This window comes from Silurus meridionalis, chromosome 10, assembly GCF_014805685.1.
Source record: "Silurus meridionalis isolate SWU-2019-XX chromosome 10, ASM1480568v1, whole genome shotgun sequence".
In the NCBI taxonomy this organism is placed as follows: domain Eukaryota; kingdom Metazoa; phylum Chordata; class Actinopteri; order Siluriformes; family Siluridae; genus Silurus; species Silurus meridionalis.
In genome coordinates this window covers 8,846,216-8,860,017 of record NC_060893.1, presented here as the reverse complement: position 1 = coordinate 8,860,017, position 13,802 = coordinate 8,846,216, and the positions used below count along the sequence as shown (strand labels likewise).

At 42.9% G+C, this 13,802-nt stretch overlaps 1 protein-coding gene across 7 annotated transcripts in view; it reads left to right on the top strand.

The window, feature by feature from the left end:
• Positions 1-13,802, top strand: part of wwox (WW domain containing oxidoreductase) — a 177,627-nt gene that overhangs the window by 44,628 nt on the left and 119,197 nt on the right. For 5 of the 7 annotated variants that reach the window (XM_046859322.1, XM_046859326.1, XM_046859323.1 and 2 more), the window contains exons 6-8: positions 178-266; positions 6,658-6,843; positions 13,523-13,787. In XM_046859322.1, the coding sequence (XP_046715278.1) occupies positions 178-266; positions 6,658-6,843; positions 13,523-13,787 (540 nt within the window). Of the gene's footprint in view, positions 1-177; positions 267-6,657; positions 6,844-9,943; positions 10,034-10,181; positions 10,317-13,522; positions 13,788-13,802 lie in introns of those variants that run through there. The other 2 variants (XM_046859329.1, XM_046859328.1) reach the window with 2 other exon arrangements.

Genomic DNA, 13,802 nt, shown 5'->3' with positions numbered 1-13,802 from the left:
TCAGTGGCTAAAGCCTTTCTGCAGTATAGCAGAGTAACGCACAGGTGGGAAATGTCTGAGAAACTGTAACTGGTGGCTCTATGGCTCAGAGTGTATAATGATGGATGAGAAAGATGCCGTGTGTTTTGATGGATGCTTAAGATGTTGTATTTTTCTGTACTACCATTCGCTCTCTAGAACAAAGCTCGTGTTGAAGCCATGACACTGGACTTGGCGTCGTTACGGAGTGTCCGTGAGTTTGCAGAGGCCTTCAAAGCAAAGAAACTGTAAGTAAATCTTTTTCACTTTGATAATCATTTTGATGGTGGCATAGTTTAAATTGGAAATATTTTTATTTGTTTTCTGCCAGCCTTTATGTAGTTTAATGAAGCTAACCGATCCGGTCTTTTTTCATCAGCAGGACATCGTGTCACTCATTGGGTACAAAAAATTAAAAGCAATGATGCATCCCTTCATCCTAAACAGCGTCCTGCATATGAAAGGGAAAAAGTCTTGGAAGATTAGCCAGGCGTTTCCTGAGAGCCATTAGCTCCATTTGAGCAGTGGTCTGAGTCCAGGGCTAGAGCCCTGACCCCACCAAACTCACTCGCTTCCTTTCCCTGACTCCATTACCGAGCTATCAAATCAGCACTGGGCCAAAAGGTCCAGCCTCTCTCATCATAAGCTTCCCCTCCCCACTCCCTGGTCAATAAATAAGTATCTCAACCTTACTGCATAATTCCATCAATCTCATCTCCACAGATTTTGAAGTCCTTCACAGTCTCCCAGTTAAATCAATTACTGGCAAGGCTTTCATGAAGTTACGTTACATGACGGAAGGCAAAGGAATAGTGACATTGGCTCTCAAAGACAGGCTGTGTAAAGAAATCAAAAAAGCCTGTTTTTCCTTTCCTGCTAAAGTAAAATGAAACAAGACAATTTTACACATTTTTTATAAACACATTAGCATTGCTGTGATTTTAGTTTTATTCATTACATCACTTGGTAGCAACCTGTAGTGTTGTAACATATCTAGTATGGATACCCACTAAAACAAGGTGCTCTGTATGTGTAAATATTGTAATGTGTATATATTATTATTTTTATTTTTTATTTTGCAAGAATTCCTTTCCACTCCATGGGTCTTTGGATCGGGATATTTTGCAGCCACCTCAGCTTTCCCATGTGTTTTCGGGAACACTCCCTCCCTGCTCCACTGAGGTGTTTCTGTCATGTGGACCTTCAGTATATTCCTAAAATTACATAGGGAAAGAATGTGGTAGAGGTGACTCTGCTGCTGGTGGTGGAGGAGGTGGTGGTATCCTTTTCTCCAGGCCCTCAGGGGATTTTAGGGCTCATCTTGCCCTAAGGCAGAACCTCAGGCAGGACACTGCCGCCTGCAGCAGCCGCTTGGTCAGCAGCCAGAGGCCTGGAGGTGACCGTCACCCTCGCCCCATTCCTCTTCCTTACTCTTTCTCCTTGCGCCCCCCCCACCGCAGCCATGCACGCAACACACACTGTGCTGTTAAATTCCTAATGAGGCCGTATTGGTCATTGTTCATTATTGGCACGCTGACCTATAGAGAGTAGAGAATAAAATGATTCACTGTGCGGTGAGTTGAAATTTATTGTGTTGGACTCATATCCTACCTTTATTCCACTGCTTCTTTGAGGTTCATGCATGTGTACTACCGAGCGTACTAGTGTGCTTTCTCTACTCTGTCATGGCTGAGTGAAGGAAGCGACAGCCGGGACACTTGCAGATTTTGTTCCTCTTTTCCACAGCCTGCCACTAAGATCAGCTCTCTGGCTGCTCTAATGGAAGCTGATGGCATTTAATAAGAGAGAAAGATTAACCCATTAGTCCAAGGCCATTTGGGACCCAAATCATTTACTTGGCCCAGTGACCCACAGTGAGTGTGGAGATGGGGTTCAAACACACACGGGCCCAACGGGCTTTCCTGTGAAGTACAGTAGCCTCCTCTTTACCACTGAACTCCAACGTGGGCTCATGTTCCATGTCTGCTCTCCTGAACAGCTCATATGCAGACCGAACCCACCTTTTTTAAATACTAAATGAAACGAGTGAATCTATCTTTCCTTCCTCGCTTTAATTTTTATTACACTCATTTATCACCAAGGCACAGACCAAATCTGTTTCAGGATGTCCAAGTTTTTGCTCCTCAGAGATACACCGAGATGTTTCATGTAGCTCACCTATAGTAAATTGTCAGCCATGCCCACTTCCCTCGAACCCCCAAGCAGGATCTGTTTCCTAGATTCGAATGAGGGAGCAGCATTTTTCTTTTATATCAGGGTTGTATTTCTTTGTTAGTTATTTCTAGATTATTGGTCATGTGTTGTTGTTGTGTGTGTGTGTGTGTCCCAGAGGAAGAAGAGTAGATTAATTCGCATCAGAATAGGAAGCTGCTGAGGTGTGAATGGCAGCAGGCAGCTGGTGAAGGTGCTTCCGACCCCCAATTTCTGCTTCCAGCAATTACACACACGTACTATTGCATGGAAATACAATCTATGCTTTCCTCAAACATTTCCTTCTCTTGTTCGCTTTCTTCTCCTCAGTATATTACACACGGGGCTTCTATGATCTAATGATTTAATCGTCTCAACCCAATATTACACTTCCAAGATATGCAGCGACGTTTACTTCGAATATATTAGATTCCCCCACCTACTTTTGCCCATTTTGTGTAGGAGCTCCAAAATGCCACATTGTTCGTATTCTAGTAGTAGTTTTTGGCCATGTGCACATTAGACAGCCAATGAAAAGGATTCAGTTGAAAATGTACTGTTAGTGAGGAATCACCTAGAATTCCAGCTGCGTTTTCATGATCGCCAGTTCCTGACCGCACAGCTGATACTACTAAAAGATGAAATAGTGTAAATGCTCCCTTTTTTCTGTCTATTGGTTCCGGAAGATTAAATCATGTACAGTATTACACATTTTTTTAATGGCCAATGACGAGAAGGGAAAAAAAAACACAAGCCTATTACCTACACATTTTTTTTTCTGTTTTTTTGCATAATTAACTTTGGCACAATATGACCGCTGTTCTAGGAAAGTTTAGTGCACATGCCGTTTTATTATCCCAAGCATACAGTGGAATATCCTCCATTTTCGGGAACGAACTCCTCCCCATATCACTCGTTGCTTGTGCATTAGATGTCCCTCCATAGTAACATTATTACCTTGATGAGCTCGGAATATCAACTGCCAAGTCAGGGATGCAATCTAATTTAGCCCTTACAGTAAAAAAGTGTGTGTGTGTGTGTGTGTGTGTGTGTGTGTGTGTGTGTGTGTGTGTGTGTATTTTAAATCTGTGCTCTGTTACACCGGCTCTTTGTGTAGACTATAAACAGAGCCCCTTAATAGTAGGTGGCCGGAGTAGAGGGAGAAAAGGTAATCGCTCTTTTATGTGGGGAGATTATTCCTGGGTCAAAGGTCATGCCCTGGGGGTTCCTTTAAAGTAAATATGAAGGATTATTTCTCCCTGTTCCCTCGTTACCGCCCCCGCTAGCCCAGCATGTAAATTGCACATCTGCGGCAGACCCCCTCGATCGCATTAATAAGTTTAAAGGGAGTTTTTACATTATGTGGGCTCGCCTATTAAAGCCGTTTGTTAGCTTTTTGCTTATGAGGACAGACCTGGCAGGGAGCTGTATTAAGAGCGTGAGGCTGCTGTAAAGGCATGTTGTTAAATCACAGGCCACACACCAGGAGAATTAGCCTGAGTTTATGGGGCAAACAGCAATACATAGTTCTCTCTCCCACCAAGGCTATTTCAATCAGCCACCTCAGATATTGAATCTTGGGGGTGGCGGTTGCTCTACTGTACTGTACGCACAGACATGATCGTGTTACCTGCCCTCCGATACCTTTTTTTTTTTAATTGTCATCATCATTCATTTCATCTTCTTCTCTGATTTGAACCCTGACAGGAAACGCTTCAGATAAATAGATCCTGTTGTGTCCATTTAAAGGTTTCTATAGCAATAAATTCGAAAATGAATAGAAATCATGGTATTGTACGTGGGTCCCGATGTTGCAGGCGTCTTGTGCGCCCATGGGATCGTCGTTCCGCAGTTCAGTGGTAATCGCAAACATGTTCTTCTTCCATTACGTGCCTTTTGACCAAAGCGTGAAAGTCATAAAGTTTAATAGTGTTCGCTGAGAAGTCCAATCATCCCCTCCTCCGGCATCATGCTTCATTAAGTCTTATGTAGAATCTGGGCATGCATGTCAGTCAGTGGGTGCGAGTGCCCACCTCTGGGGAGAAGCATTTTATTTTAGGAGGGGTGCTACTCCTTTATATTCGTATATGTGCCCTTTCTGTTAATCAGGTCGAAAAAGATCCTGATGCCATAACGCTGTTTAACAGTTATCTTGCCTTTCCTTTATATCCAGTGTGGCTGAATTCTTGTACACAGACAAAAAAGAAAAGTGCCTTAATTCGGCACCATGTCTTTAAAGGGCCATACCCGACCGAAACGATGTGAAACCTTTTTTTTCTTTTGAAATTGTGCCTGGGCATCCTTCCTGCAAAGATTATATGGAAAGAAAGTTTAAGAAAAATCAAAATATCCAGTCTGCCATTCATGACTAAAACCCTAAGTGTAATTTCCTCACACATCGATTGTCCGGTGTTGAAGTTGCTCAGTAGCTCTGTGCTTTAATGAAATGTATACAAGCCTAAAAAAACAAATCACGTAAAAACCTCTGTATTATTAAGAACTAAATATAGTAGAAAACAAATGTTACCAGCTGAAGAGTTTCCCCAGGCTGCCACACATCTCGAAATGAATAGGAGAGCTGATTTTCAAAATTTACATCCTTGATCATGCTTCAAGCCAATCTTACAAAGCGTCTGCAAAGGCGATTGCTTGGTTTACGGTGATACTTTACTGCGCACACTTCCTCCATCGCAATCTTGCGCTGACGCAGACTGTGGTGTTTCCTCTGTGAACCTGGGGGGGAAACGCATCATGCATTCCTTTTTTTAATGTCATAGGGAAAGCTCATTATAGCAGGGCGAATAACAATTCCTCCATTAATTTTCCAGCAACCAGTTTTTAATTAATAGTGCAGGCAGTTTTAAACACAGAGTACACAAATTGCCTCTGGCTCTCATAATTAATTCTAATGGAAGAAATTAAAAATTGGTGGGGTGGATTCAGATTGTTCTGCGGCGCCACCAAGGTTTCAAGACCAGTGGAGCGACTCTGTCAAAGGCAAGGATCTTCCAGCGATTTGGACTTTTCCGAAAGCTTTTTAAAGGATTGAGGGATGGGGACCCAGATGTGGGATTGATGTGTTTAAACCAGCTTTTGGCTTAAACACTGACAGAAATGATGAAATGATGCAAATGATGAACGGAAAAGAACGGAACCAAAAACCCCCTTCAAAAACGCTCTGAGCATCTACGGTTGTTCAATAATGTAGAAATCAGACTTGTCAATCAAAATAGTTTGCTCATAGCATATTATGAATGGATCAGCATGTTGGAGCTTGTGTTTTTAGCCCCATTAGTGGATGATTTATATAGAATTGTCTCATCTAATGACACGTTCCCAATGAATTGTTGACATCCCATGAGTAGGCGACAATAGTAGCGCAGTGTTTAGGTGCTATGTTACTGATTGGAAGGTCGGGGGTTCAAGCCCCAGTATCGCCAAGCTGCCAACTCCTTGAGCAAGGCTCTTAACCATCTGTGCTCCAGGGCGCTCTTGCCCCAGCTTCCGAGCATGCTGGGATATGCAAAGAAAAGAATTTTGCTGTGCTGTAATGTATATGTGAGAAATAAAGGCTGTTGTATTCTATTCTAATCAAGTTTAAGAGATAAAGCAGGCTATCACATGATTCCAAGTGTAAGCGCACTTGGACCCTGTTTAAAATAGAATGTCAGAGCTGAATTGTCCCACATTATGTTCATTCAGAATAAAACATATGCATGTTACTTCTTTAAAATTGTCAAGAGTCAGGATCGAGAATCCCATCAATTCTAAGCTTAAAATTGGTGGTTTCAACAGGAACAGTGCAGCTGCATTACAGCTTTAAGTCATTTTAGGACGTTCTTGTACTCATCTGAGGACATACGGGGAAAAGAGATGTCCTAAGATGCCTCTGTGAAGTAGCACTCACCTTTCCTGAAGCTGATTTAGCTGATCCTACAGAGTGGCTGCAGCTCCAGCTGGATTCCAGCCCAGATGTCAGCTGACACCATTAGCCGCTTTCTCGCACCCGCTGCCTTCCTCTCTCTCTCTCTCTCTCTCTCTCTCTCACCTTTCACTGCCATTGTCCTACCTCTTTCACCTCTCTCCCCTCTTGTGCTGTTTTCCCTCGCTCGTTTTCCGCAAGAGCAGCACTGCACATCCTGTGCTGTTTTCAGGGACCCGGATTATTTTTAAACCTGCTATTTTTGTCCCGAGAGCTCAGGGTTTCATGAATAGCACGATGCAAAAAATAGAGAAAAAATAATCGTCATCCGTTATGGCGTTTAATTCATTATTTTTCCATGCACATTTCTTTTGTTCAGTTGCAACTTTCAGATTATTGCCAGGAACAAATAAAACGTACGTCACACTTCTGTAACGTGTAGGGAAATGAAAGTGTGTAATACGTATCAATAATATGTAATAATGTGTCTTTGTGTGTGCACGCAGGTCCCTGCACATCCTGGTGTGTAATGCGGCGGTGTGTACGCAGCCCTGGCGTTTGACGGAGGACGGTTTGGAATCAACCTTCCAGATCTGCCATCTGGGCCACTTCTACTTGGTGCAGCTGCTGCAGAACGTGCTGCGGCGTTCAGCTCCTGCCCGTGTGGTAGTGCTGTCCTCCGAATCTCACAGGTCAGAGCTTCCTTTAGCCTCTCCTTCATCAGTTGTGACCTGAACAAGTAACAATCATTTCAATTTAACTGGAAAGTATGGATAACATCACTGTAATGTGTCATTTTGCATCCTGTCATTTTTACAATTGCGCTTTGCAAAAATATATCATATGCAAAGCTTTTATATAGAGAAAAACCTTGGATCAGTCTGACAGGTGAGTGAAGCAGAAGGAAATAGAAACAATAAGGTTTGCAGATGAAAAGTGGTTGGTAGATTCTACACATTGAATCATTGAAGTCTTCTTCTTCTTTCGGCTTCTCCCATTAGGGGTCGCCACAGCAGATCATCCGTCTCCATACCCCCCTGTCCTCTACATCTGCCTCTTTCAACCCAACTACCTGCATGTCTTCCCTCACCACATCCATAAACCTCCTCCTTGGCCTTCCACTTTTTCTGTCCTGTGCACATGTCCAAACCATCTCAATCGCGCCTCCCTCACCTTGTCACCAAAACGGCCTACATTCGCTGTCCCTCTAATAAACTTGTTTCTAATCTTGTCCATTTTTGTCACTCCCAACGTAAAAATCAACATCTTCAGCTCTGCTACCTCCAGCTCCATCTCCTGTCTTTTACTCAATGCCACTGTCTCTAAACCATACAACATCTCAACGTCTCACCACAGTCCTATAAACTTTCCCTTTCACTCTCGCAGATACCCTACTATCACAAATCACTCCTGTCACTCATCTCCACCACTTCACCCTGCTTGCACTCTTTTCTTCACTTCTCTAACACACTCTTCTTTACTTTGCACTGTTGACCCCAGGTACTTGAAATCCATCACCTTCACCACCTCTTCTCCCTGCAACCGCACCAGTCCACTGCCTTCCCTCTCATTTACACACATGTACTCTGTCTTACTCCTACTGACTTTCATTCTCCTTCTCTCCAGCGCGTACCTCCACCTCTCCAGGCTCTTCTCAACCTGCTCTCTACTCTCACCACAAATCACAATATCATCCGCAAACATCATGGTCCACAGGGACTCCTGTCTGACCTCGTCCGTCAACCTGTCCATCACCACTGCATCAGGAAAGGGCTCAGAGCCGATCCTTGATGCAGTCCAATCTCCACCTTAAACCACTTCACTGCTGTCACACTGTCCTCATACATGTCCTGCACCACCCTCACATACTTATCCAACACACCTGACTTTCTCATACAATACCACAACTCCTCTCTCCACCCTGTCGTACACTTTCTCTAAATCCACAAACACACAATGCAACTCTTTCTGACCTTCTCTATACTTCTCCATCAACATTCTCAAAGCAAATAATGCATCTGTGGTGCATAAAACCATACTGTTGCTCACAGATGATCACTTCTTCTCTCAGCTTGGCTTCCACTACTCTTTCCCATAACTTCATGGTGTGACTGATCAACTTTATTCCCCTGTAGTTACTGCAGGTTTGTACATCTCCCTTATTCTTAAAGATCGGTACCAGCACACTCCTTCTCCATTCCTCATGCATCCTCTCACCTTCTAAAATCCTGTTACAATTTTTTTAAGAAACTTGTTAAAAACTCCACTGCCATCTCTCCTAAACATCTCCACGCTTCTACCGGTATGTCATCTGGTCCAACCGACTTTCCACTCTTCATCCTCTTAATTGCTGCTCTCACTTTCTCCATACTAATCCTATTCACTTCCTGCTTCACCATCTCCACATCATCCAACTTCATCTCTTTCTCATTTTCCTTGTTCAATAGCTGCTCAAAATACTCCCTCCACCTTCTCAACACACTCTCCTCACTAGTCAACACGTTTCCATCTCCATCCTTTATTGCTCTAACTTGCAGCACATCCTTCCCAGCTCTGTTCCTTTGCCTGGCCAATCGGTACAAATCCTTTTCTCCTTCCTTAGTGTCCAACCTCTCATACAGCTCCTCATATGCCTTTTTCTTGGCTTTCGCCACATCCCTCTTTACCTGCCGCTGCATTTCCTGTACTCCTGCTCATCACTCTGTCAATCCCAATCCTGTTTTGCTAACCTCTTTCTCCTTATGCTTTTCCACACTTCCTCATTCCACCAGCACGTCTCTTTGTCTTCCTTTCTAACATTGAATCATTAAAGTAAAATCATTAAATCATTGACTCATTCTACACATTGAATATACATACTACACATCGGTGCTCAGGAGCCAAACATACCTGTAGGTCAGCAACATTTACTGGCTAATTTGAAAACTGACATTTACTGTATCAACCTTAGTGAACCGTTAACAGTTGACTTTTGATCTGCATTTGTTTTTTTTTTTTAAAGCCGGAACATTTTCATTTACAGCATTTGTTGGCTTTCTCCAGAATGGTTTAAGGGCCCAGCAGTGGCAGCCTGGTGGTTGCTGGGATTTTAACTAATGGCCTTCCGATCCAAAGCCCTATTTTAGCAGTTCTCCTCGCTAAACAGTTTCTCAAGCGTGTTCTCTCAGCACCACTGCGGCTACGTGAATATGATGTATCACAACTCTACGGAGACCAAGGCGTGTCCAGAGAGTCACATAGAATACAGATTAACATGGCAGAGGTAGAGCTGCATCTTCCTGGAGACAGAACAGGAAATGAACGTCACTGCAGGAGAGCGAACGGTTCAGGGGAAGGAAGAACAGTGGGGTGGCGACCGGTTTCAATAAAAACGGGTTTCTTTATAAGATTTTTGCACTTTCAGCAACACGCACGCACACACACGTCTCTCTGTGTATCTCTCTCCCCGGTGTTCTTCTCTCACTCCGCTTATCTTTTTTCCCCGCTTACTGCAAAAGAGTACACTGATTAGATACATTCCAAGCAGGTGTGCGATTCTTACCGCTTGTCGCCCTCCCCCTCGCCCTCCATTCACAAACTGGCGCTTGGCCACGCCCCCTGCCGCCACAGTCTCGTTTTATTTAATCCTTTTTTTGCACTACAAAGGCCTGTTTGGCCACGCGTTAGAACTCAGAAGGCACTTACAGTAAGTACATTTAGGATTTGCTGTCTGTCTGAACCAAAGAAATAAAAGCGAACTATCTGTACCATTGAATTGTTGTATAGCATCACATTTTTTTTCTATTGCATTAGAGACCTGCACTCCCGCGGGAGTACCACGGGACCCGCGGGACCAGACGCAAAGGAGTGCGGCTTGGGACAAGATTTGACGGGTGAATGCGGGTGCGGGCGGTAAAATGCTTGTGCAGGTTGCACAAAAGCAAAATAGTCTTTTTTTTTTTTTTATTAAATACTAAAAACAAATAAACTGGTTTGTATCTACTGCACAAAAGCAACAATGGCAACTAAAATAATATAAAACGATTTACAGGCACGAGGTCGGAAGCGAACTCTCGCGTGGTTCATGCAGGGTAACGTCTAGAGCGCACCGAGGCACAATGTCTGAAACAGAGACAGAGGAGAATCTCTGAGTGCTACAGATATGACTTCATTATTAAAGAAAGGAACATACAATACAACAAAACCTCTGCCTTTTTTTTTTTTTTTTTTAATAAGATATCGCTTCAGTGGATGTTCTATGTTCTGCAAAGTTCCTTGTTTTTGTCTGTGTTCAACATTTACCCCTTTTTTATTCATATTCAAAAGGGAAGCAAGTGAAATGGAAAAAAGAAGAAGAAAACAAGCAGTCAGTGCACTGAAAATATAACAATTTATACATTTTACCAGCAGGCGGGAAAAATCCGTCCCGTGCAGGTCTCTACATTGCATTGTACTACATTTAATCGCATTGTGTCGAATCAAATCGCCATGGGTGTGAATCGTATCGCATCGGTAGCTGATTCATATTTATCTAACCCAAGTATCGAATCGTTGACTGTGCATCGAGAAGCGAATCGCATCGGCCATAATTATGGAGATGCACATCTTTAACACACACACACGATTGCTCTCAATGTGCAGATCAAAAGAAGTTTCTTAATGGTTTTGTGACATTTGTGTTTCTCTTTCACTTGTGTGCTCTTCACGCTGATTAACCAGCTTCAATAGGGGCCATTTTCACTTCAGTGGTTTGACCTTTGACTTGGGGGGAAATGACATTTTGGTATTTAGGCACTGAGTAAAACCTTAACCTGGTTAGACAGGTGGGTGAAGCAGTGGAGAAAAAGGGTATTGAGCTTGTGGGAAAATAAACGGAAGACTTTATCTGCCGTGTTACACTGACGCTTTGGGAGCAGCACAGCAGGTTTCGCTCAAACAGGATTATACTGTATATGTATGTAATATAATAAAAGGAAATGCTTCTATAAATACACTTACTCCTTTGTCTTCTCATTGTAAGAAAGTTGCACTTCAGTCATTACATACTACCTTCATCTGTTTTTCCTTTTTTTTAATTTTACATTGATTAGTTTTTTCAGCATCAACAGTTCTATCAGAGACTTGATGTTCACTACCTGGTATACACTTTGGTATACACTACCTGGTGTACGATTTTGGGTTGTTCCAGTTGACAAATGTGAACCAATTGGTGATTTCTTTGGCTCGTACACTGTCACATTGTGTGAGAGGTTCAAAGAGGTTCAAAGAGACCTTGTATAGACAGTGAGGGTTTTTTTGTATGAGGGCGTTCAAATCAAACCGGGACTTTTCATTCTACAGGTCTAAAAATGGATGCTAGCTTGGCGGTACTGCACGCAGTAGTAAGTGGCTAGTGTGTCCTATTAGTGACAGGCGGTGCACATGTCGTGGGCCAGTCCAAAAACTGTTAATCAAGATGGCAGGCAACAGTGCATGGAACAGTGTGTGGTGAAGTTGAACGAAGGCGAAAAACTCGTGGAAGACTTCAAGCACATGAGCGCAAGGTGATGAGACGCTCAGCCGCAGTAAGACATTTGAATGTTGGGAACGTTTCAAAGGTTGTCGTACGTCCATCAGTGACCATCCTGGTCATAATGGTTCACTGATGAGGAAGTGAAGCAGGCTGTGATAGGATGGTTCAGGCGTACTGGCAAATCTTTCCAGGCATTAGTTAAACGATGGGATAAGTGTATAAATGTCCCGGTTTCATTTGAACGCCCCTCGTATTTTTATTTTTTGTTTTAAAAGATGTTTGTATTTATGGTCTAAACTGCGTGTCCCTCAACGAGCCTCTTTGTCGCTGCAGTACACCAGCCTGGTGCTGTGGGCCTGAAGCAGTGGAGAAGGTATTGTACAGGAAAGAACTAGCATGCAGCTGTTGTTCGTTAATTAACCAGAGATATAACATGCCAAACCACAACCCAACACAGGCACACGGGGCTTGTCAACAGCAAATGGAACGGTTTGATTGGCTGCTGCATAATGGCTTTAGCGAAAAATGTAAATGTTGACTGTTTAGAAAGAGAGAGAGGGAGAGAGGGATGAACCTGGAACAATTAGACATAAACTCCTTGGGAGAGAGAATTTTTTTACTGTAAACCATCTCTCCAGGCTTTAACCGCACACACGCGTGCACGCGTACATATACACCAGCTTTGTGTTCATGAAGCCTTGTCAAACATCTGGTGTTTAACAGCTCATTCGGAGCCAATTAAACAACATCATGTCACAGCTTTGATTTGCATTAAGCTAAGCCAGGTTGTAACAGTGCTGGAAGCGCAGGGCTTTTTTTTTTTTTCTTTTTGTTTAAATACTAGTTTTGGCTGTTGCTTTTTTTTTTTATAGCTTAATCAGAACAGGACACGACAGGTTTTCTCTAACTTTTTGTAAGAAGATCTCGTTTAATGAAACCTGAGGTTTCAACTGGGTTCAAGTTAAAGTGTCTCAGATCCAAAATTCTTTCTTTAATATGACAGTTAAAATTTCATATCAGGAAAAGTTGGACAAACATTTTTTTCAAACCACACCTAAACCTCTTTTGTATGTGTTCCCAGATCAGATATGTATCCAATATAGTACGTGACCATGTAACACGAATGAGAATGGTCAGATTAGAACTTAGACTATATGAACAAACGTTAGTGGACAACTGACCATTAGATTTACTTTTATCATCCCATTCCACATTTAATCCCCATCTTCCACCAGAATTTGGGATGATGTTCTACTCATTTAGCCACAAGGGTGTTAATAAAGTCAGGTACTGACGTAAAATGAGGAGGTCTGAGGTACAGTCAGTGTTCACATTCATCCCAAAGGTCAATAGGCTTGAGGACCGAGCTCTATAACAGGCCACTCAAGATCTTCCACTCAATCTCATGCAAAGCATATCTTCATGGAGGAGTCTTTGTGCACATGTTTATTGTCATGCTGGAACAGGTTTAGGTCTCCTAGTTCAAAACCATCGCATCATATACACTTGTGTGCCTTTAGCTTTGTGGTAACAGTTTGTGGAAAACTATGTGGAAAAATACTTTTGTCCACATAGTGTATCTGCATTAAATTGATACGAGCATTGCTAGTATCCTTGATTACATGATTTCTGTGGATTTATTGCCCATATTTGTTTCTTTCTATAGCCGTAATACAGTGTGCCACACTATACACTATTTTACAGACCAAACTGACCTTTATAATCGCCAGTGAACGTTAGAACAGGTTTATGTAGGAAAAAAGGACAACCACCTTTTGATTAAACCACTGTGGTACATATTTTACACTTGTATGATGAAAAGATTACAGATCTGTCATGCTGTACAGATTTTCAGTCCCATCTCGCCTCTGTTACTGTAGGTTCACGGATCTGGTGGACACCTGTGGGAAGATGGATATGACCCTGCTCTCCCCACCTCAGAAGGAGTACTGGTCCATGCTGGCCTACAACAGGGCAAAACTCTGCAACATCCTTTTCTCCAATGAGCTTCACCGTCGGCTTTCTCCTCATGGGGTCACTTCTAACGCTGTGCACCCTGGGAACATGATGTATACCTCCATCCACCGCAGCTGGTGGCTCATGACTTTCCTTTTCAACCTGGCACGCCCCTTCACCAAGTCTATGGTAAGGACTGACCTT